At 57.7% G+C, this 24,103-nt stretch overlaps 2 gene segments (V, D, J or C); both read right to left on the bottom strand.

Annotated features, from left to right (window-relative positions):
• The window catches only part of LOC143388112 (immunoglobulin heavy constant gamma 1-like), a 121,016-nt gene that overhangs the window by 50,249 nt on the left and 46,664 nt on the right, over positions 1-24,103 (bottom strand).
• LOC143640432 (Ig gamma-2A chain C region secreted form-like) lies at positions 6,723-18,912 on the bottom strand. The segment is given in 6 exon segments: positions 6,723-7,135; positions 7,247-7,611; positions 7,705-7,714; positions 8,012-8,302; positions 13,264-13,341; positions 18,837-18,912. Coding segments are annotated over 6 exon segments (1,143 nt in total).

The following is a 24,103-nucleotide window of genomic DNA, read 5'->3' as shown; positions in this document are numbered from 1 at the left end:
AAGGTCCCTGTGCAGGCAGGTGTGTATGTGCCCTGATTGTCCCTGTGTGGGTGTGTGTGTGTCCCCTGAAGGTCCCTGTGCAGGCAGACGTGTGTGTCCTGATTGTCCCTGTGTGGGTGTGTGTGTGTCTTCCCTGAAGGTCCCTGTGCAGGCAGGTGTGTGTGCGCGCCCTGATTGTCACTGTGGGTGTGTGTGTGTGTGTGTCCCCTGAAGGTCCCTGTGCAGGCAGGTGTGTGTGTGCCCTGATTGTCCCTGTGTGGGTGGGTGTGTGTCCCCTGAAGGTCCCTATGCGGCAGGTGCGTGTGTGCCCTGACTGTCACTGTGTGGGTGGGTGTGTGTCCCCTGAAGGTCCATGTAGCTGAGGACATGGGCCAGGCTGCAGCTGAAGCTCTTGGCCAAGGCTGTGCTGGCCACACTGGTTGTGGTGGATCCAGATGACTGGGTCAGGAATGGGGCTGAGGACATTGGGAGGCCTCGTCTCTGCCCAGGAGCCATGGCCTGGTGGGAGGCAGGCTCTACATGAAGAGACCTCTCCATCCCTCTCAGTGGCTTGGCCAAGGAGTGACCCTGGCCTTCCATTCCTCAGCCTCACTGGGCTGTCCACTCTCAGGACCGTGGCCTGCATGGTCTCACCTGACGCAGGGAGGACACAAGGGCCCCAGCAGCAGAAGGCAGAGGCCTGCTCCTTACCCAGGGTGCTGGGGAAGGTGCCTGCCTGCAGGGCCCTGAGGGCGGGAGCGTGCGCTGAGCTGAGAGGTCTCCATCTTGCTCGCCTTCAAGGGGGGTTGGTCCTACCCACTCTGGCCTGGGTTTTATCTGCAGTTGTTGGAGGGCCCGGTGGCTCCAGGGTGCTCTCCCTTGGTTGGGACGGACCCCTGTTCTGCACCCCAAGTTCTGCCCTCCTGCACCCGGCACCCTGTCCTGAGGCCTGCACAGCTGTCCAGACACCCAGCCTGGCCCAGGTTCCCTGCCGCTCACTGCCAGTGGGCACTGGCAGCAAATCCAACGCCTGTCTTGGCCTCCAGGTCCCTGTGAGGCTCCCACGGCAGCAGTGCCCCTCAAGTGGGGTCAGCCCCACCCTGGGCAGGACGCGTCTCTTGCCCACTAAAGCAAAGACCCAAATAAACACTTTCTAACAGCTTGAGGCCTGGCCCCTAAACGCCCATCTGGAACCCAGGCAGCCCCTGCTTCTGCACCCACGGGGTGCTCTCTCCCGAAGCACGGGCTGGAAAGTCCCCCAGCTGGGTCTCTGTCTCGCAATGTCCATGTTGGCTGCAGCCAGCAGCGTCTTCCAGGACCAGCGCGGCCCCTCTGAAGCATCTCCTGGGGAGGAGAACAGAGCCTGATGTTGACACAGTTCTGTCCACAGACACAGCTGGCCTCCTATGGAAGCTGAGTGGCCCCTGACAATTCTTTGCCTCCTGTACTCTGCAGAGCCCCTTCGCCCTCCCCACTGCCTGTATGTCTCAGAGGGAAGTTGAGCTGGGCTGGCCGTGGACTGTCCGTGTTCCACTGGGCTGCCCTCCCATGCCAGGCTGTGTTCCCTGGTCTCTGCAAACGCCCCCCCCCCCACCCTGTGCCACTGCCTGCTGCTCTTGGCACCTGGGCACCCTGGGGGCTGAGTGGCCCTAGAATGGGTGGCACCTGCCCTGGAGGAGGGTGTGTGGGACTTGGGACTTGGAGCTGATGCTGGGGACGTCAGGGTGGGACCGCGCATTTGCAAGAGAGGAGGCAGGGTGGTTGTGGGCTGAGTTGTGCCTCCACACCCACATGCTGAGGTTGTGACCCAGGACCTCAGGATGAGCCACACTGGGATGGGCTCACCAGGGTGGGCCTGAGGCCCTAGGACTGTGTCTGCGGAAGAGGAGACCAGGACTCCCACAGGCACAGGGGACAGCCTGTGTGGACACAAGGAGAAGACCGTGAGTGCAAGCCAGGGAGAGGGGCCCAGGCCTGCCCTGCCTCTACCCAGGAGCCCTGCCCTCCGGGACACTGTGGATAGCGTCTGTTGCTGGAGTGTCCAGCCTGCGTCCTGTCACGGCTTCCAGAGCTGACTGTGCAGCACACACATCTCCTGCCTGGTGTGGCCAGCTGGGGAGACCCTGCTTGGCCACCTGCTTCCCACGCCTCCCCAGAGTGACCTGGACAGGCACAGGCAGCATCCAGCTGGGAGGAGGGTGCCTGCATGTAGGAAAGGCCTTGGGAGCAGGGCTGGCGGCCAGGCAGGGCGAGGCTGCAGGAGGGAGGGCCGGACAGGCCTGGCCTGGCCTTGTGGCCTCCCCTCGTGCATGATGGCGGGGCTGGTGGACACAGTGGAGCACAGAGGCACAGGGTGTATAAAGGATGTTTAATGTCACTCTGAAAAAACCTGAAAAGACATTATGGGGTCCTGTAAACTAGAAGGAGAAAGCTACCAAAGCCAGAAGTGTGCAGGTCCTGGGCCACTGTCCTGAGCCTGCTGGGAGGCCCCTCTGTTCTCTCCTATTAAATCCAGAAGTGTGCAGGTCCTGGGCCACTGTCCTGAGCCTGCTGGGAGGCCCCTCTGTTCTCTCCTATTAAATCCAGAAGTGTGCAGGTCCTGGGCCACTGTCCTGAGCCCCCTGGGAGGTCCCTCTGTTCTCTCCTATTAAAGCCAGAAGTGTGCAGGTCCTGGGCCACTGTCCTGAGCCCCCTGGGAGGTCCTCTGTTCTCTCCTATTAAAGCCAGAAGTGTGCAGGTCCTGGGCCACTGTCCTGAGCCCCCCTGGGAGGTCCTGCTGTTCTCTCCTATTAAATCCAGAAGTGTGCAGGTCCTGGGCCACTGTCCTGAGCCCCCTGGGAGGCCCCTCTGTTCTCTCCTATTAAATCCAGAAGTGTGCAGGTCCTGGGCCACTGTCCTGAGCCCCCTGGGAGGCCCCTCTGTTCTCTCCTATTAAAGCCAGAAGTGTGCAGGTCCTGGGCCACTCTCCTGAGCCCCCTGGGAGGTCCTCTGTTCTCTCCTATTAAATCCAGAAGTGTGCAGGTCCTGGGCCACTGTCCTGAGCCCCCTGGAGGTCCTCTGTTCTCTCCTATTAAAGCCAGAAGTGTGCAGGTCCTGGGCCACTGTCCTGAGCCCCCTGGGAGGCCCCTCTGTTCTCTCCTATTAAATCCAGAAGTGTGCAGGTCCTGGGCCACTGCCCGGAGCCCCCCTGGGAGGCCTCTCTGCTCTTTGTTGTGTCTTTTCCTCTCTGCTCCTGAGTAGTGATGGTACAAACTGATCCTGGGGGCCTCTGTCCGTCGTCAGTGTCCACCAGCCGTGGCTCCCCAGGCCCTGGGCTCTCTGGAGTGGCTTCTGGTCCAACCTCTGTCTGTGGCCTGGCTGAGTCCTGGCCTTCTGTGCTCCACTCTCTGCCTGGTGCTCTCAGCAGCCTCAGTCCATGCCTGGCCTGCCTGGGCACTGTCCACCACTCTACTAGAGGGACACCTGTCTGATGCCCAGCCTCTGAGTTGGTCTCTGCCCTAGCACTCGCCAGGCCTCCTGGAATGGCCACATGTGCCCAGGTCCTTCTGAGTGGTGTCCCTGCTGTGGAGCCGGGTCCCACTGTGGGAAGTGGCATCCTGGACCCACCCCTAGATGCCCCCATGCAGAGAGGGTCCGAGGTGCTGTGCCTGTGGGTAGAACCCCACCTCTGAAGTGGGTGGGCCAAGAGGAGGGGCCAGTGCACAGAGACCCCATCACACAGGAGGCTGCTTCCCAGGAGCCAGAGAGACTCGGGGTTTGCAGAGTAACCCAAGATGGGGCTTGGCGCGGCACGGGCGGGAGTAAGGGCCATCTGATGACCGCAGGAAGCCCTTCCTGAAGCTCCCTGTTGGGGAGTGGGCCCAGAGCTTCCCAGCTCAGGTGGAGAGGTACCCACTCAGTGTTCTGAGGACGTCCCCTTCTCTCTCAAGAACCTGCAGTGGGGAGGCTGGAGTGGACAGTGTGGAGCTGTCTCTGCCCTGGTGGACTTCAGCAAGCTGACCTTGGCCTCCTCCCGGGTGAGTGGCTTTTCCCCTGAGGGCAGAGATGTCTTGGTGAGGTGCACATGTCCCCTGCTGGCCCTGGCCAGTGTCTTGGGCCAGGGGTGGTCTGTGTCCAGGCTGCTGAGGTCTGGGGGTAGAGCCTGCTCTCCAGAGGTCCTCCAAAGGGCAGGAGCAGGGCTGCAGGGTCAGTGAGTCGCAGGGTCCGAGGGTGATGAGGTCCAAGGGCAGGCGTGGCTGGGGAGCCAGGCTGCTGGCCATGATGGATGTCCTCCAGGGTCTGGGAGGCCCTGGCCCCTTGCAGGAGGTGGCCTAGGCCCCCTGCCCGATCATGTTCCTGTAGTCAGGGGCGATGGTCGGCTTCAGCTCCACCACCGAGGAGAAGATCCAGTTCACCTGCAGAACAGCACAGGTGAGCCCACAGGCACCTGAGGGAGAGCTGGGGACATGAGGGGACAGGGTGGGGACAATGAGGGACAAGGTGGAGACAATGAGGGACAAGATGGGGATAGTGGGGGATAAGGTGGGGAAGGGTGAGGATGGTGGGGGACAGGGTGGGAGACTGTGGGGACAGGGTGGAAACAGTAGTGACAGGGTGGAGACAATGGGGGACAAGATGGGAATAGTCGGGGATAAGGTGGGGACAGGGTGAGGATGGTAGGGGACAATATGGGGACAGGTTGGGGGCAGTGGGGTACTGGTTGGGGATAGTGCAGCTACAGAGTGGGGATGGTGGGGGACAGGGTGCGGGACAGCGTGGGGGTAGCAGGGGATGGGTTGGGGAACAGGGTGGGGACAGCGTGGGGAAAGGTTGGAACAATGAGGATAAGGTAGAGATAGGGGAGGGGACAGTGTGGGGGATGGTGTGAGGACAGGTGGGGGACAGGATGGAAACATGTTAGGACAGTGGGGGACAGGGTGCAGACAGTGTGAGGAATTGAGTAGGGAGAGTTTGGGTAATTGGGTGGGATACAGCGTAGGGACAGGTGGAGGACAGGTTGGGCACAATGTGGGGAGAGTGTGGGGGTAGGTGGGGAGCAGGGTGGAGACAGTGTGGGGACGCGTTGCATCAAGTGTGGTGGTCAGCATGGAGCATTGTGGACACAGCATGGGACACATTGTGGGACAGCATTGGGACAGCATGGGACACACTGTGGGACATGTGGAGATGGCATGGGGACAGCATGGGGACAGCATGGGACACACTGTGGGACAGTGTGGAGATGGCATGGGGACAGCGTGGGGTCAGCATGGGACATACCGTGGGGCAGTGTGGGGATGACATGGGACACATCATGAGAAGAGTGTGGAGATGACATGGGACACATTGTGGGACTGTGTGGAGATGGCATGGGAATAGTATGGGGATGGCACGGGACAGTGTGGAGATGTCATGGGGACAGTGAGGGACAGCATAGGACACGGGGGACGGCATGGGGACAGCAAGGGGACAGTGTTACTGACCTTGAAGAGAGTGACGGTGGCACTGTAGCACATGCTGAGCAGGAAGAGACTGATGAAGATGGTGAGGGTCGTCCACAGCCCGTCCAGCTCCCCGTCCTGGGCCTCTGCACAGCTCTCATCCAGGCTGAGCTCTGGACAGGGAGGGGGTGGTCAGTGTGTGGCGCCAAGGTGGGACCTGGGAGCTGCCTCCCGGGGGCCAGGAGAAGGGCCGCTGGGCTGGGCCAGCAGTGCCCGTACTGGGGCCAGGTTTCCCTGGTGGCCTTCTCTGGTGGGCCTCAGCCCCCCGCTCCTCCCACTGGGGCCCAGCTCATCCAGACCCCCTGGCTGTGGACGGTGGCCTGGACTTCATGGGAGCTCCTTGCTGGGAGCTCCAGGCGTCAGTGCTGGGGCTGGCCAGGCAGCACTGGGCCTGTGACCCTGCAGGGATGTCCCTGCAGCCTGTGTGGCCCCTGCTTATTCAGTGGTGAGCAGGACCAGGGGCTGGAGAGATGGCAGAGCCTGTCCCTGTGTGGCCCCAGCTACAGGGAGAGTCTGTGCTGGGGAGGGAGCTGGATCTTGTGGTAAGGGGGTGAGTGCCTGTGTGGGGGTCAGTGTGGGTGTCGGGCCTGGGTGTGTCAGGGCTTGGGTGTAGGTGCCTCCTGAGAGGAGGCTGGGATCTGAGCTGGTCAGTGTGTGAGGCCGTGGGTGGTCCCGTGTGCTTGTGAGTGTTCAGGGAGTGGACACTTGCTGGCTCTGGGTGTGCATGTTGCCCGTGTGAGGCCCCAGTGTGCACGTGTGTGGGCAGGTGCCATGTGGGTTGGCCCAAAGGGTCTGGGCTCTGTGTCTGTGTGGTTTTCTGGACAGTCCCTCCCTTGGGCCATTCAGGACTGCTGGATGTGGGTGTTCCCAGGGGTGGGCAGTGCAGGGAGGGCCTATCCCCACTCCCATGGCTAGTCAACCCCTGCAGGGACACAGAGAGATCCTCGGAGAGGGAATCAGGACACAAGGACAGTCTCTGACAGGGGGGCTGTGTCCTTTCCTGGGGCTCCTGAGAGGTCTCTCCCTGATCAGCCAGAGTTGCTGGGGCTGGGGCAGGTCTGGGAGAGGCTTAGCCTCTGGCCAAGCCTCGTGCCCTGTGGGGGCAAACCCCAGCCAGCTGGGCAGACACTGGCTCTGGGGCTGGCCATGTGGGACCCTCCCTCTCTCTAGCCGTGACAACTTGGGCCTCGGAGGCAGCCTGGCCGACAGCCCACAGCCCAGGCGTGCCAAGAGCTCTCTGCCTCAGAAAGAACCAGGATAGTCTCACAGGGTCCCAGGGCAGGCTGGGTGCTTTATTGACGTGGGCAGGTGAGGGAAGGTGACAGTGTGGGGTGGGGTGAGGACTCGCCAGGCTCATTTACCCGGGGACCGGGACAGGGTCTTCTGGGTGAAGTGGTTGTGCAGAGCCTCGTGCATCACTGAGCACGTGAATGGGTCTCCTCGCTGCCAACTGTTCCTGTCCACCCTGAGCTTGCTGTAGAGGAAGTAGGTCCCGTCGGAGTCCAGGACGGGCTCGGTGGTCTTGTAGTCCTGCTCCGGCTGCCCCTGTTTCTCCCACTCCACAGCGATGTCGGCAGGGTAGAAGCCTTGGATTTGGCAGGTCAGACTGACGGTGTTCTTGGTCAGCTCCTCCTGGGCTGGGGGCAAGACGTACACCTCTGGCGCCCGGGGTTGCCCTGTGGAACAGAGGTCAGCACAGAGGTCACTGACAGGGCAGTGGCAGGCTGAGCCAGGCTCCATGTGAGCAGGCAGCCCCATGCCCTGCCCTGCCCGCTGCCCTCTCCCACCTTCGACTTTGGAGATGGTTCTCTCGATGGGGACGGGCAGGGCTTTGTTGTTGACCTTGCACTTGAACTTCTTGCCATTCAGCCAGTCCTGGTGCTTGATGGGGAGGACACTGACCACGCGGAGTGTGCTGTTGTGCTGCTTCTCCTGTGGCTTCGTCTCAGCTGTGTTCACCTCCACGTTGTCTATATACCAGCTTAACTGGACCTCGGGTTCATCCTGGCTCACATCTACCACCACGCATGTGACCTTGGGGGTCAGGGAGATCATGAGTGTGTCCTTGGGCTTTGGGGGGAAGATGAAGACAGATGGTCCCCCCAGGATTTCAGGAGCTAGTGTGGGAGAGATGGAGGACATGGGTCAGCACCTGGGGCCTGCCCTCTGCCTGAGACTTCTCTGGGCACCCGTCCCGCTCCTTCATTTTGGGGCAAGGCCTGGTGACTTACGTGGACATGGTGACTTCCTGGGATCTGCAGGAGAGAAGGATGGGGTTACTGAGGTCTGGAGAGGGAAGGCACCCGCAGAGACAGGGAGAGTTTTGCCCTGGATGCGCTCAGGTTAGGGCCAGGCTGCTCTTGGGTATGGCTCTTGGCAGGCCTATGACCAGGGCCCAGGAGCCAACACGTGGGCATCCAGACTGTGCCTGCCCTGGGCCTGGTGGAGACAGAGCACTCTCCCTGAGCATGAGAGGCATGGCAGAGTTCTCCAGGTGGCACAGACCTGCCTGACTTCCAGGGGACCCCTCCCCGTGCAGACTGTCCCCTTACCAATGGTCTTGTCCACCTTGGTGCTGCTGGCCGGGTGGGCTACATTGCAGGTGATGGTCTGGTTGGGCCAGGTGCTGGTGGGCACAGTCACCATGCTGGTGACAGAGTAGAGCCCTGACTGCAGGACAGCTGGGAAGGTGCCGACTCCACTGGACAGGGATCCTGAGTTCCATGTCACGGTCACCGGCTCAGGGAAGTAGCCCTTGACCAGACAGCCCAGGTTCACTGAGGAGCCAGATGTGTCCCTAGAGCAGGGGGCCAGGGGGAAGACTGATGGGGACGTGGTCGAAGCTGCAAGAGAGAAGATACTGAGTGAGCTGTGCTGGACGCAGATGGACCCAGGCCCACAGAAGGCCCACTGTCCTTGGCTCTCCCCAAGCATCAGGCAGGGTCTGTTGTCGGGGTTTGTGGGCATCAGGTACCCACCTGGTAGGCCCTACCTCCCTAGGTGATCCCCCACCTCAAGGATGCCCATGCCAGGCCAGACCTCTCCTGATGGGCTTCCAGAAGGACACAGAGCCAACTGTGCAGTTATCCCTGTGTGCCACCCCTGCCCCTGTGGGAGAGGCTGCATGCGGATCCTTTAGCATCTGATGACCACTGGACCTGTGTGGCCCTGGGGCCCCCAGCCCCTTCCTCGGCTCTGCCTGTGGGTGGGTGCCATCTTGGGTCCCACCAGCTCCCTGTCCCCATGTGCTTCCTGTGGGCATCTGGCCTGACTAGTGGCATTGTTCTCAGGTCCCCTGTGCCCTCCACTGTTACCGAGGAGTCCTGCCATGGGTAGGTTTGGCTACCTCTGCCTGGGCTCTCCTCCCTGCACCTCGGCCCAGAGCCCAGGCCTTGGACCTAACCCTGCAGGGTCAGGAGTTTTGGAGTTGGCTCTGAAGCAACCCAATGCCCTCAGTCCTGGGCCCTGGGCCCTATGCCCTGCCCTGAGACAGCCACTGGGACCCTCCTGATTGGCTCCCCCTAGCCCTGAGCTCTGACTCATCACTGGACCCGTCCCTCCCCAGGTCTTCCTGCCCTGCTTCCTGAGGTTCACCATGGGCTCTCTCCTTGGCCCTCTTGCCTGCCCCTCAGAGCCCCTCTGCAGCTCTGGCCTGGCCTCCATGGCACCTGTGAGCCCCAACCTCTCCCGAGCCTTCCTTCCCAGGGCCCTTGGGACTCAGCCCAGGATCCCCAGCCCTCAGCACAAGGCCCTGGGCACACAGCCAGGCTGCCATCTGCTCATCTGGGAGCGCCAGCCCCAGAGTCCTCTCCACCAGCCTGGCCCTCCTGGGCCAGCACTGGTTCTCTCTGTAGCCCCATCTTGCCCCTTGCCAGGGACCCCAAGGAGCCCCAAGCCCCTTTCTTCCCTTCCCACCAGCTTTCTCCCGCCAATCCTCCTGTGCTGTGGGGTGAGAGGAATGTGGACAGCCCCGGAGACCAAGGATGGGTGATCTGGGGCCAGTGGGAGGGCAAGACAAGCAGGTTCCTTGATCTCCTTGGGCTGCCCAGGTCCCCCCAGAGCCCTACCTGCCCCAGCTCTCCTGCAGCAGTTCTGTCTCTGGTGCCCAAGGCCTGGGGGTCCTACTGCCCACTCTGCCCTCCATCCGTCCAGCTTGGCTCCTCTTCTGGCCTCCCCCACCCAGGACTGGTTTGCTTCCAGAGCCCAGAAGCACCCATCCTCTCTTCGGCCTACTCTTCCCAGCAGAGCCCTCCTGGATGAGCTCCTGGACTCCGTGACCCCCCCTCCCCCCCGACCTCCCCCGTTGCCCCCAGTTCTGGAAGCTTCCCTGCTCCCCTTTGCTCTGCCTGGTCAGCTGTCCTGTAAGCACCAGGTTCTGGAAGCTCAGTCTCTTCCCAGCAGTCAGCCGACGGCTGCTTCCCTGAGCTCCTGTCCCCTTCTGGCTCCCTCCCACCTTGAACTCAGCACACCTCAGCCCTGCTCTCTGCTCTGGGCAGCCCTCTGCAGCCCCACCTCAGCCCTGCTCCCTGTGGCCCTGCCCACTCCTGGCCAGCTCAGAGCACAGCAGCCGTGGGCGCTGAGCCCCTTCTAGCCTCCCAAGCTCAGTGGGGCTGCCTGCACAGCCCTGTGCTGTGTGCTCTGGATGCCCAGAGGCCCTTGCTGGCCACTCCTGGCCTGCCCTTGCTCACCTGCTGCCCCACTGGCCTGTGCAGGATGCTTTGCCCCTGGTGCTTTGCTTCTGCTCCCCTGTGTTGTCCTCTGCTCAAAAGGTCCCTGCCCTGGGCTCTGCAAACCCTCCTCAGCCCCTGTTAACCTGCATCTGCTCAGCTCCTGCAGGGACCCAGGGACCATGTAGCTGGACCCTGCAGACTTTACCTCTGGGATTGCCCTGGTCGCCCACCTGCTCCAGGACACTGTGGCTATTGTCTGTTCCTCTGAGTTCTGGGAATGTCAGCAGACAGAGTGGTCCCCGACCTGCCCCAGCTCACCTGTAACTGTTATGTTCTCGTCCCCTGAGCTCCTGGGGCTTCCCAGGCACCTCAAGCACCCCACCTGCCCTAGCTAAGCTGCAACTGCTCTGCCAAGTTACCCTGAGCTCCTGGGACTTCCTGGGCACCTCCAGCACCTGCACCTGCCCTAGCTAAGCTGTTACTGCTCTGCCAAGTTACCCTGAGCTCCTGGGGCTTCCCGGGCACCTCCAACATCTCCACCTGTCCCAGCTCACCTGTAACTGCTGTGCCCAGGTCTCCTGAGTTCCTCAGGCTTTGCTGGCACCTCTAGCACCTCCAGCACCTCCCACTTCCCCCAGCTTAATGGTTACTGCTCTGTCCAGGTCCCCTGAGCTCCTCAGGTTTCCCAGGCACCTCAAGTACCCTCACATTCCCCAGCTTAATAGTAAGTGCTCTGTCTAGGTCCTCTGAGCTCTTGGAGCTCCCCAGGCACTTCCAGTACCCCTACCTGCCCCAGCTCACCTGGAACTGCTCTGCCCAGGTCCCTTAAGCTCCTCTGGCTTCCCAGGCACCTCTAGCACCCCCACCTTCCCCAGCTCAATGGTAACAGCTCTGTCCAGTTTCTGAGCTCCTGCGTTTCCCCAGGCACTTCCAGTACCCCCACCTTTCCCAGCTCACCTATAACTGCTCTGTCCAGGTCCCCTGAGCTCCTGGGACTTCCCAGACACCTCTAGCACCCCCATCTGTCCCAGCTCACCTGCAGCTGCTCTGCCCAAGTCCCCTGAGCTCCTGGGAATTCCCAGGTACATACAGCACCCCCACATGCCCCAGATCACCTGTGACTGCTCTGCCCATGTTCCATGAGCTCCTGGGGCATCTCAGGCTCCCCAAGCACCCCCACCTGCCCAGGTCACCTGTAAATGCTCTGCCAAAGTCCCCTGAGCTCCTGGGACTTCCCAGGTACACACAGCACCCCCACATGCCCCAGATCACCTGTAAGGGCTCTGCCCAGATCCCCTGAGCTCCTGGGGCTTCCCGTGCACCTGCATCACTTCCACCTTCTCCAGCTCACCTGTGACTGCTCTGCCCATGTTCCCTGAGCTCCTGGGGAATCTCAGGCTCCCCAAGTATTCCCACCTGCCCAGGTCCCTAGAACTCGTGGGGCTTCCTGAACACCTCCAGTACCCATACTTCCCCAGCTCACCTGTAAGTGCTCTGCCAAGGTCCTTAGCTCCTGGGGCTTCCTGGGCACCTCCAGCACCCCAACCTTTCCCCAGCTCTCCTGTAACTGCCCTGCCCCTGGTACCCTGCGCCCTGGGGCTTCCCAAGCCTTTCCAGCATCCACCTCCCCCAGCTCACCTGTAAGTGCTCTGCTCAGGTCCCCTGAGCTCCTGGGGCTTCCTGGGCACCTCCAGCACCCCCACCTGCCCTAGGTAAGCTGTAACTCTCTGCCCAGGTCCCCTGAGTCCTGGGGATTCCTGGCATTTCTAGCACCCCCATGCCCAGTTCACCTATAAGTGCTCTGCCCAGGTCCCCTAGGCACCCCCACCTTCCCTGGATAAGCTGTAACTGCTCTGCCAAGTTACCCTGAGCTCCTGGGGCTTCCTGGGCACCTCCAGTACCCCACCTGCCCCAGCTCACCTGTAAGTGCTCTGCCCAGGTCCCCTAAGCTCCTGGGGCTTCCTGGGCACCTCCAGCACCCCACCTGCCCCAGCTCACCCGTAATTGCTCTTCCTAGGTCCCCTGAGCTCCTGGGGCTTCCTGGGCACCTCCATCACCCCCACTTGCCCCAGCTCAACTGTAAGTGCTTTGTCCAGGTCCCCTGAGCTCCTGGGGCTTCCTGGGCACCTCCAGTACCCACCTGCCCCAGCTCACCTGTAAGTGCTCTGCCCAGGTCCCCTGAGCTCCTGGGGCTTCCCAGGCACCTCCAGCACCCCCACCTGCCCCAGCTCATCTGTAAGTGCTCTGTCCAGGTCCCCTGAGCTCCTGGCTACCTCCAGCATCCCCACCTGCCCCAGCTCCACCTGTAAGTTCTCTGCCCAGGTCCCCTGAGCTCCTGGGGCTTCCTGGCATTTCCAGCACCCTCACCTGCCCCAGCTCACCTTCAGATGCTCTGCCCTGGTGCCCTGCACCCTGGGCTTCCCGAGCCTTCTAGCATCCACTGCCCAGCTCTCCTGTAGCTGCTCTGAGACACGGGACTGCCCAGGTCCCTCAGCATCCCTGCTTTCCCCAGCTCACCTGTGGCAGCTTGGACCCTGGTCCCAGGGGTGGCTCCTGGGTGGCTCACGACTCTCAGGCACCCCACCTGCCCAGCTCACGGGCACCTGCTCTGCCCAGGTCCCTGAGCCCAGAGCTGCCTCGTCCCACCCCACTCTCCCTCAGTGGAGGCTGGGTCCTCCTCTGGCCTCACCCTCTTCCCAGGACTGGCCTTGCTCCCAGAGCCCGCTGGTCCTGCCCTGCCCCTGGAGGAGGCCTGGCCCTGTGTCCCTGTGCTCCAGGCTTCCTCTGGACCTGGCTCTGGACGCTGCCCTGGCCCTGCCTCCTCCAGGTCCCCTGAGCTCTGCCTCAATCCCACAGTCTCTAGGAGAGGCCATGTTGTTCCTCTGACCCCCCTGCCCCATCCCCTCATGTCCGTGAGTAGGACATGTGTCCAGCTCTGGAGGCCTGGCAGTGCCCGGCCCCAGGTTCCCGTCCCCTCACTGGTTGGCACTTTCTAAGGCAGACCCCTGGGGGCTGTGCTCTCGCTCCCTCCCACATCCCGTGGCCCGTGGGATGCTCGGTCCTGAAGGGCCACTGTGGCCCAGGCTCCATGTCCTCTCCTCCTGTGGCCTCCTCTCCCTGCCAACCCCACTCACCTTGTGGGGCCTTGAAGGGCGCTTGCCAGCCCCTCCTGCTCTGGCCCCTTACTGCCACCCACTCTGCTCTGTCCTGTGCTCCCAGGCGTCACGGCTGTTGTCCCCAGAGGTGCAACCTCCCACACCCCCCGCAGAGACTAAGAACAGGACTGAAACTGGTGGCATGCACACGTCCCTAAGTTCCCTTTTCTGGGTCAGAGGGTGAGGGGGTTCACCTGGCTGCGGCCATCTCTTGTGGGCATGTGGTGGTGGGGAGCAGTGCCTTGGGTCCCAGGGGAGAAGGGGAGGCCCAATCCCACCTGCTGCTCTGTGCTCCTGCCTGGGGCTGGCCCCTGGCTGTGCAGTGAGACCCTCCACCCTGACTGCCTCCCTGGAGACAGGGACCCCTCAGAACCGGGGCTGCTCCCTGACCCTCTGACCCCAGCCTCTTCTGGTGGCTCTGCTCCCGGGACCTCTCTGCAGACAGCTCTTCCTTGGGAGAACCCAGATCCTCCAGCAAGGAGGAGAGTGGGGGCCCTGGGATTGGTGGGCGCAAGCTGGTGGGGAGGGAAGAAAGGGGCTCGGGGCTCCTTGGGGTCCCTGACAAAGGGCAAGATGGGGCTACAGAGAGAACCAGTGCTGGGCCAGGAGGGCCAGGCTGGTGGAGAGGTCTCTGGGGCTGGCGCTCCCAGATGAGCAGATGGCAGCCCTGGCTGTGTGCCCAGGGCCTGGGGATGCAGGAGACGGGAGAGCTGCAGAGGCACTGGGTGCTCAAGGTGTCCACCCACAGAGGGCAGGAAGAGGGGCCCGTTCAGGGCCTGAGCAATGGCTGCCAGAGGGGGCTGCAGGTGAGGGAGAGGTGGCCGTTAGCTTCCTGGGTCTGTGGGGAGGGAACAGAGCAGAGGGTCACCGGCCAGGGGAACAGCTTGGCTTCCTCAGTATGTGGGTGCCCTCCCTCCTCGAGGGTCCAGGACTGCTGGGCCAGCACTGGGGAGGGAAACGGGGCTCCCCTAGGGCCTGGGGGAGCTGGCCACCCACAGGGAAGGGGAGCGCAGTGCCTGGGCGGGTGTGAAGGGTGAGAGGAGGAGGTGGGGGACCTGAGCTGGGCTCTGGAGGGCCCTGAGGATGAAGGCTCTGGAGAGAGCAGGAACAGGGGAGGCGTCCTGTTCAGAGGCCAGGCCATGCCAGGGCCTGGGAGGGGTGAGTGAGGGGAATGGAGAGGGGGTGGAGAGGCTCTTGGGGACGTCAGGGTCCTGAGGAGTTGTAGAGGAAGCATATGGGATGGTGCATGGGTGAGGGACAATTGTGTGAGCCCGGGTCTCTGGGGAAGTGTTCACCATGAAATGTCCTGGGGCCAGCTGTCACGGGGTGCTCCGGGGCCTCTGGGAGCACGCCATGCACCCCCAATTGGCACCCACAGGACAGGCCAGACTCATGGCATCCCGAGTGCCCCTCTGGCCCCGGGGGACATGTGACGAGGACTGGAGAGGCAGGGTGTCCTGGGCGCACACCACCCCTGCATTGGTGGCTGTGGGGGCCCAGCTTCACCTTAGGTGGAGCTCAGCATGGCTCAGCCTCCCAGGCTGGAGTTCCAGGGGCCCCACCCAGCTCAGCACACAGCAAGGCAGGCTGGGGAGGCCTTGTGTGGGCTGCAGGGCTGGCAGTGGAGGGGGTCACCTGTGGTCATCTGCTCAGGCTGCCAGGACCCAGCACCAGGGACAGGGAGGCTGTTGCAGGGACAAACCAGGCAAGGCACCGAAAATAGCAGAAAACAGTTTTATTTGGCTGCAGCCAGGCTCAGAGGGCACAGCATTTGCTGTAATCAATCAATCCCCTGAACCCCGAGTTCAGGGAGTTTCAGAGTTTTATACCCAGCATGTAACGGGAGGGGCTCAGAAGTCCACAGTCTGCAGAAGTTCACAGGAAAGCAGGTTTTTCTCTCACTGTTCTGGGCAAGTTAACTCTTCAAGGACCACACCTGAGAAGGGGAGAGCTTCTTCTCCCCTTTCTTTCCTCCCCTGCCAGCTGTTGTAACTTATCTTAAAAATGTAGACGTCTCTGTGAAGCCCAGCTCAAGGCCAGAGGCCTTGTTTGCACATTTCTACAAACTACTATACTGGATACAATTGTGGAAAACTAGTAAGGGGTGTCCAGCACCTGGAGTGCAGGTATCTTCCCGGCCAGTGGCCAAGTAAACAGGGCGACACGAAAATAGGAAGTTTATCTACATTGGACTCTTTTGCAGAGACTGTTTTGCTGACAGCCCCCAAATCAGCCGTGGTGAGGATTTCTGGGTAAGCCCAGGTAAAACTTTTCTGTGGAGAATGTGGGTGCTACTTCAATTCCCCCTTTAATGGTACTCCCCATAATTTAATTGCCGCAGTCCGGCTGGGCAAATAACCGGGAGGTGACAAGCAACTTGAAGGTTGAAGCAGGAACTACTTTATTGCGAGTGAACTCCGCGGGAACTGAGCGAGAACGCAAAGCAGCAGGCACCCAAGGTAGCAGGAGCCGCTTCTCTGCCGGACAGCAGAGGTATATATACTTAACTAATGACACACAGCTTGACTTGATCAACATCATCTAGATACAGCAGTCAGCCAGTAAGGAATCCTCATCATTAAAGGCTCACTGGCCTCGCTTCACAAACCACTCCTCCTGGCAAAGTGCCAGGCGCCATCTTGACTTGATTTGCATCCCCAACATCTAATCCTTTAAATGTAAGAGCATCATTACCATTATCTTGGCGTAAAGCCTTATGTAATGCCAAAATCTTAGTTGTTGTCATCCTTTCAACAGCAGCTTCTATACTGGACCCAATAGTTTTAATGCACAGTGGGGCCAAACATGGGAGCAATGAACAGGTTAGCTGCAGAATACCCACTACACCAGATAAGCTTTTAAATCTACCAAGAGTTGAAAACCATCTCCCAAAAGCATGTTTGGGACCCAAACTTTAATGCCCTTCTAGGTATGAACAAGCGCATGTGCTGGTTCTCTTGTGTTGTTAGCTATATCATTAACTGTTTGTCTATTGTCATCGATTTGGATGCAAAAATCTGAGCTTTTGAACTCTCCACATGTATTTTTTCCTCAGCCAGTAGGTAATCTAATGCCAAGCTGTTTTGATAGTTAGCCACTGGCATCTCATCTGTTGTGTGGCTAGGAGGTCAAAGGCTGTGGCAGTCTGATTAATAATAATTTCTAGTACAGCTTGTAAGTGAATAATTCTGTTCAGCATGTCAATAGGAGTTCTATAGCTCCAACTGCCATTTTGTGCCCAGGTAGCGAGCGGGACCATTTGTGGCAATAATCCTCTGGGATGGCCAGTTACCTTCACCTCAAGCTTGGTGACCTCTGAAATCAAGTTTCTTTCCAATGGGCCTCTTTTTTCTTTCCAAACAGCTATCCATCTAGAACATTCCTCTGGTGGGGCAGGTCCTGATTTTACCACCTCTTGGTTATAGTGGATTGGCTTGACACATGGCTCCCATGATCTCCCCTGTTGGAATAGGAGTAGGGCAGAGGCTCTTAAGGTTATCAAAGGAAACCAAACTGAATAAGAGACTAACATTTTGGTTAGCATAGGTTAAACAGCATAAATTAATAAAGCCATACTAATAACACCAAACAAATCCTAGAAAACTTATATAAGCAAAAAAAAATGTGTAAGTGAAATTTTGTTACCCACAGTCCAGTCAGTAGGAGTTACTGTTATCAAACCAGTAGCAAAAACCAAACAGAGAACTGTGTATATATCTAGAAGCAAGGGGTGGCCATGCATTACAGTGTAAGAACTATCTTAGAGGTTGAAAGAGTCCATTAGTCCTGGTGGGACGTTTATCTTTCACCATGCATTGATCAGCCAGTCCCTCCTGTGTGGCTGAAACAGGGCCATAGTCTCCTCAAGCTTTGGCTGGGCAAAGACTAGTCAGCTTCCGGAGTGACGGGAGCAGGGCTGTTGTCCTTCTGATCCTCAAGCTTCTCTGGTGTGTTTGTTTTTTCCTGGATGGTCAGCTTCAAGGGCATAGCAGCATCTGGAGAGCACTCCCAGTCCACAGCTGCAGGTGTGAGTGTGGTGTAGTGAATCCAGGGACCTATCTCTGTAAACTTGACTGCAGTTGGGGTGGACAAAATAACAGTAAAAGAGCCCCCCAAAGAAGTTCAGGGGTTGAATATTCCATTCTTTGACCCAGACTCAGTCTCCGTCTTGAAGGAGTGTGCACCTGGGTCAAACTTACTGGCAACCTTTCTCTAACCCATTGGTTGGGAACCTGTAAGGTTTTACCTAAGACCTGAAGCTGTCGTCTCAGGGTGAATTCTCCTATTTCTCTTAAGTCTCCCTGTAGTTCCCTAATAAGAAAGGCCCCCCGTACATTATCTCATAAGGAGAGAATTCAGTCCTCCTAGTGGGAGTGGATCTAATCCTCAACTTTGTAATAGGGAGAAGTTCATCTCAATGTTAGTGCATCTCCTGTCACAGGTCTCTCAATTGAGCCTTAAAGTCCTGTTCATCCTTTGAACTTTACCAGAACTCTGCAGCCTATAGGCAGGATATAACTTCCCTCTGATGTTTAAACACTTGGTCAGTAATCGTATCACCTCTGCCCCAAAGCTGGCCCATTGTCTGAGCCAATAGTTATTGGGAGAAGAAAGCTGTAATCATTTCCCAGAGAAGCATCCTAGTATCTCCGTAGCCTTTTCAGGGAAGGTGGGAAATGCTTCCACCCAGTCAGAGGAGGAACACAAAAAAACCAAAAGTTACTTATAGCCCTGTGAGCGTGGTAGTTCAGTGAAGTCTATTTCTGAGTCTTCAAAAGGAGCTCCTCCTATAGTTTGGATTCCTGGTGGGAGCTCCGGCCCCTGACAAGGATTGTTGTGAGCACAAACCTCACATTGTTTTCAGAATGTCCACGTGAAGTTGTGAGCCAGGGGACATAGAAATGTTGACTCAGAACTGTCTCAAGTGCTGTATTTCCAATGTGTTCTCCTGTAGAACTGTCTGATAAAGGCTGGGGCTAGAATCTCCGGCATGGCTATTCCGCCCATCAGAAAGTCTCCACCATGCACCTGGGAGAAAATTTTCTTGTTCAGTCTTATATCACTTTCTTTCACATTGGGAGTATGTTGGCTCCCATTCTGTTAGACAGTCAGCCAGGCAGCAGGGCAGCATTTAAACCTGGGACTGGATTTTCTTCTCGTTTCTTGCAGACAGCTAAACTGGCCTCTCTGTTAGCTCTTTGGTTGCCCTGAGCAACCACAGTGTTTCCCTTTCCCTTGGAAATATATAATCACAACCTTCCTGGGAGCCCACAGTGCATCCAAAAGTTTAAGAATTTCTTGCCCATACATCATGTCTCCCTTTTCCTTACATAAGGCCCTATGAACATGAAGGGTAGCTAATGCATATTTTGAGTCTGTGTAAATATCCACACAGATTCCTGCTGTCAACTGAGGTGCTCAAGTCAAAGCATTAAGTTTTGCTTTCTGTACTGAAGTTTCCTGAGGCAGAGGTCCTGCCTCAACAGTGGAGTCCAGAGTGACCACTGCATATCCAGCTAAACATACCCCATCTTTTATAAAACTGCTACCACCTGTGAAGTGCTCCACATCAGGGGCCCTGAGGGGCTGGCGTGTCAGGTCTGGTCTGCTGGAGAACACTTCATCCATGACTTCAACACAGTGGTGGTCAGGTTGTCCAGGTCTGACGGACAGCTAGGTTGCTGGGACTAGAGTCTGGATGACTTCCACATGGACACATGGGTTTTCACATAACATGCCCTGGTATAGACCATTAGTCAACCAATATTGTTCTTTGTACTCTTAACAATGTCAACACTGAATGAGGAACCTGACAACCAGTTCTTGTCCCATAGCCAGTTTATCAGCTTCCAGCACAAGGGCCCGTAAACAAGGTGGCCAGCCCTGGGCTACAGAGTCCAGCTGTTTGGATAGATAGGCCACTGGGCAGTGCTATGTCCCCAGCACCCGAGTCAAGTCTCCTACAGCCTCTCCTGACTGTTCATGGATGTACATAAAGAAAGGCTTTGTGAGGTCTGGGAGCCCTAGTCCAGGTGCCCTGGGAGAGCTTGTTGAACGTCCTCAAAGGCCTTTTGCTTAGTTGGTCACCATATTAGAGGACCCCATTCTCCCGCTTTGTGGCTTCACAGAGGGGTTGCCATAACTGAAAGTTGGGGATCCATATACGGCTGAATCTGAATTCTCTAGTCTGATGGCAGGTTGGAGGGACTGGAACTGAGCAGATCTCCTGTTTCTTTGGAGGCCCAGCTGCTGTTATCTGTCTGTTGCTGAGTCAGATGTCAGCAAGTTATGGGACTTTTTCTGGATACATATGGGCTTTTAAGTCAGAGTCCAGTGCTGTCCCAAGGATGGTGTTCTCAAGCCCCTGGGAGGAACTGTCATTAGGGAAGGGAAGTGTACACAGAGCCTCTGGTGCCTTAAGATGCAGGACATTTTTGTTATCTCCCAGTGCAGGATCTTGGCTGCTGGGATTCTCCAACTCTTAAATCTGATGAAAATCCCAGCAGAGACTGTTGGCCTGGGACATCATTTGTGTAAAAGGCACCTATGCAAATCTCGCCATGGGCCATCTGTCAGGTTGGAGGGCAGCGGTGCTGTCCCTTGTGTGTCCCAGTGTGGCCGCCACGTTGTGCCCACCTAGGTGTTGCTCTTTGTCTGTGTGGCTCCCTCCTCCTGCCAGATGGGAGCCTGCTCTAAGTGTACACAGTAGCTGCCCCGTTTGTGTTTTGTTCAGTATGCCTGGGTGCAGGGGGCTCTGTGGCCCTTCCTGCTGGTGGCTCACAGCGTGTGGCTTGGCCCCAGGGTGGCATGTCCTTTTGGAGGGGGCTGGTGACCAAGGCTGGGGGAAAGCACCCTATGGCCCACTACTGGCTGTTAACATGAACATATTCCTGGTTCATTTGGGGGCTTGAAGCAGCTGAGCCCTTCTGAGGCCCTGGGTCCCGTGCATCAGATGCAATTGTGTGTGTCTATGGGACCCCTGCCATATTCGTCAATCAAGGACTTCCGAGCAAGTGGGAAGAAACTGAAAGGACGGGACAGGGGCCCAAGGCTGGGGAAAACATTCGCTCCTTCTCTGTTCAAGGCTTAGCATTTGAGCATGGCAGTGGGGGCTTGCCCGATGGGGCCATTGGAGGCTTCCCCTTTTGTCTGGCCACATTTTTTCCCTATAAACCTTTGGACCAATGGCTTTGTTCTAGTGATACCCGCCCTTTGAGTGACCTCTGGGTTTGTGGTGAGGGCAGCTGTAAGGAGATCCATCCTTTTCTTTATCTTTTTGGTCTGCCTGTTCTTGAGCCTCTGGGTCTCCATTGAGGAAAACAGTGGGGGCACCTTAATCAGCTCGCTGGCTCCTTCTCAGTAAAGTCCTCTAGGATTCTAATTTTTGGCAAATGTCACTGTGAGTCTGCCCCACAAAGGCTGCATTGATCACCTGTTGCTTGAGCCTCTGCATCTCCTTGCTGACAAACTTGCATTGCGGCTGCTACACTTGTATGTGCCCTTCCTCCCCTGGGTGCCTCTGGGCAGGGAGAGGGGTGGCAGCTGCAGTGGCCTGGACACTCAGCTCTGAGTCAGGTGGGCACATCTCTTTTGATTATTGCTGCCAGTTTCATAGGGCAGAGGGGCCTTAGGCAGATGTGGGGCCCAGAGAAATGTTCAGGGCTATTGAGGGTGTGAGAGTGAGATGCTGGAGCAGCAGGAGGCTTAGCTCAGCTCTGTCTGTCTGCAGATGCTCGGCTTAGGCTAGGGCTCAGGGCTGGCTCGTTTTCCTTCTAACTCTTGGGCACAGACAGTGTGTTTTGTTCTTTTTTTCCCTTCTCTGAGGTTTCCTATGAAGGCTTCTTGATATCTCTTTAGCCCTTCTTCTTTGTTGGGCCCATCCTAGGTCTGGATATTGGGCTGCATCAGATCAGTCATAGTCCAGAGTCTCTCTGTGTAGGAGGGAGTATGATTTTTCCAGCTTATGAGTGCAAGAGTGGAGAAAGGCTGGCACACAAACTGCCTTGTCTCCCTCAGGTGTTTCCCTCTGGTCAACATGGGCAGGTCCTTTAGTTCCTTGCAGGGGCATCTGGAGAGCTCTCATCTGGGTTGTGGCTCTGGTCTCGGGACAAATCTCCCACCTTCATCTTGGGAGGTGAAAGAGTCTTTGGTACTAGGAAGCCTTTGGCTCTGAGGACATCACAGAGGATGGAATAGCCAGTATTGGGGGGTGGCATCATTTGTTGCCTCTGAGGACGACGTGGCTGAGGGGACAGTCTTTTGTCCCAGTGGTCTTGGCAAAGTTGGGTTGAGAGGCACATAAGGTCTTAGGTCCTCTTCTGGCTCACGGGGAAACTGTTCCCTTCCTGTCTTTCCTAGTCAGGTTTTCTGGTTAGCTGCTTTCTGCTGGGTCTTAGAGACCACTGTGCTCCTGGCTAACATCAGCTTGGACTGTCCATCTAGACAGGCTCTCAACCAAGGGGGCTGTTTCTGTACTATCTCTTGATAGCAAGCAATGTCAGAGAAATGGTTCAGAGAAAGTTCCAACAATAATCAAAAGGACCTCAGTAATGACTCTTTCATCTAAAGATCCCTCTGGTGTCCAGCCCACATCTTGGGTGGGCCACTCTAATTCACAGAGTATGCAACCTTTGTGGAGTGAGTCTCACCCACAGTTACCAGGAAAACCTTCCTAAAGGTTTCTAACACACATTTCAGAAGGCTCAGTTTCCTTATTGTGCGTCCCATGTTCCACCCTGCATCGGTGATGCACATCTAGGGCAAGACTTGCTTCGTCCATCTCCGGCCGTTCCCCTCGCGGGGACTTAGGGCCCTCTTAGCCTTGTGGGTTGGAATCGACCCCGGAACTCGAGCTTTCATCTGGACGATGGTTGGTGAAATTCCGCGATAGACTGTATGAGGTGCCACGGAACCGCGGATCAGGACTCTGCACTCGCTTCGGCCCTCGGGTTGGGTCGGAACCCTTCCCTTTGTCATCTCATTCACACACTTTCACACACACATGGCCAGGACAGAATTTCTATACTGCCCAAATTTCAACAATTCCAAACCAAACAGAAAAGGGAGTCACGGTGTCCCCTTTGCTCACTGACCCCGAACAGAGACTACTCGGGCGACTCCCTGGGTCCGTTTCAACTCCAACCACTTTGGAGGGTACTCAGGACCCAACAGAGGGTGACCAGGCCTCTCTTCCACCCACTTAGGCCTTGAAGGGGAAGTCAGGTGGGCCACAGAACCAAATGGACCGGGTCCTACCTGTTCAGCTGGGTGGTGGTCCAAATTCTGGTTCCTGCTGCCTGTGGATTCTATTGTGCTCCAGGGTGGGAGCCCCAGGTTGCTGGGTGAGTGGATCCTCCTTCAGGCCAAGAGTGGCTGGGTGCCAAGGGGAATTGCTGTCCCTCACTGCCCCAGGGAAGCCTGTCCCCGGAGACAAGAGAGGCAGAATAGGCTTCCCTACCTCCTCTGTCCCATCTGGGTCGCAAAAAATGTTGTAGAAACAGTCGAGGCCAGGCAACAAAGACAGCAGGAAACAGTTTTATTTGGCTGCAGCCAGGTTCAGAGGGCACAGCTTTTGCTGTGATCAATCAATCCCCTGAACCCCGAGTTCAGGGAGTTTCAGAGTTTTATACCCAGCAGGTAAGGGGAGGGGCTCAGAAGTCCACAGTCTGCAGAAGTTCACAGGAAAGCAGGTTTTTCTCTCACTGTTCTGGGCAAGTTAACCCTTCAAGGACCACACCTGAGAAGGGGAGAGCTTCTTCTCCCCTTTCTTTCCTCCCCTGCCAGCTGTCACCATGGAGCCCAGTTAGTAACTTCTCTTAAAAATGTGAACATCTCTGTGAAGCCCAGCTCAAGGCCAGAGGCCTTGTTTGCACATTTCTAGAAAGTACTATACTGGATACAATTGTGAAAAACTGGTAAGGGGTGCCCAGCACCTGGAGTGCTGGTATCTTCCCGGCCAGTGGTCAAGTAAAACAGGGCAACATGAAAATAAAAATTTTATCTACATTGGACTCTTTTGCAGAGACTCTTTTGCTGACAGCCCCAAAATCAGCCATGGTGAAGATTTCTGGAGAGGCCCAGTTAAGACTCTTCTGTGGAGAAAGGAGGTGCCACTTCAAGGCCTTAGCAGCACAGCGTGTCCTCTTGTGGTGCTGGAGGCCAGGCCTGGGCACCCTGGGGCTACGGGGCTTGTCCTCTTTGTCAGCAGGGAGAGTGTGCTGCAGGCCTCTCCCGGGGGCCACCTCTCTGAGTGCAGCTGAGCTGGGCGCCCTTTTATGGAGACACCTGTCCTGTGGGATCTGATGCCTGCCCCAGTCCAGCTGGCCTCATCTCAACGTGAGGACGTCTGCAGACTCCATTTCCAAACTCTCATTGTCCTGAGGCCCCGGGACTTGGGACCTGTATGGGCCAAAGCATCCCCTAATGGCGGTCCTCTGGTCCCCACTCCATTCCTGTCTTCCCCACATGCAAACCACATTTCTCCAAAATTCCCATCTCAGCATCTCCAAGAGTCTCAGCCGCTCCACATTAGTTCTCAGTCCCATGGGAACACGGCCTCCTCAGGGTGGAGTGGGCTCTGGGGCCACATTCTCCCACGCGTGGCCCGTGACTCAGAGCCGTGATCTGTGTAAAGCTCAGTAGGTGGTGGGTAGGGGGGGAGGGAAGGCTCTCCTTCCCAAAGGAGAAGCCTGAGGGGTCACGCTTCCGAGCAGGTCTCAGGCCCAGCAGGGTGACTTCTGGGCATCTGAGCCCCCAGCGTGACACTGTGGCCCGCGCTCGGGCCTGCAGACACTGTGGTGGCCGGCGGCCCAGCCCCTGC

This window comes from Callospermophilus lateralis, unplaced genomic scaffold (genome assembly GCF_048772815.1).
Source record: "Callospermophilus lateralis isolate mCalLat2 unplaced genomic scaffold, mCalLat2.hap1 Scaffold_2511, whole genome shotgun sequence".
In the NCBI taxonomy this organism is placed as follows: Eukaryota; Metazoa; Chordata; class Mammalia; order Rodentia; family Sciuridae; genus Callospermophilus; species Callospermophilus lateralis.
This window is presented reverse-complemented; position numbering and strand designations above follow the sequence as displayed.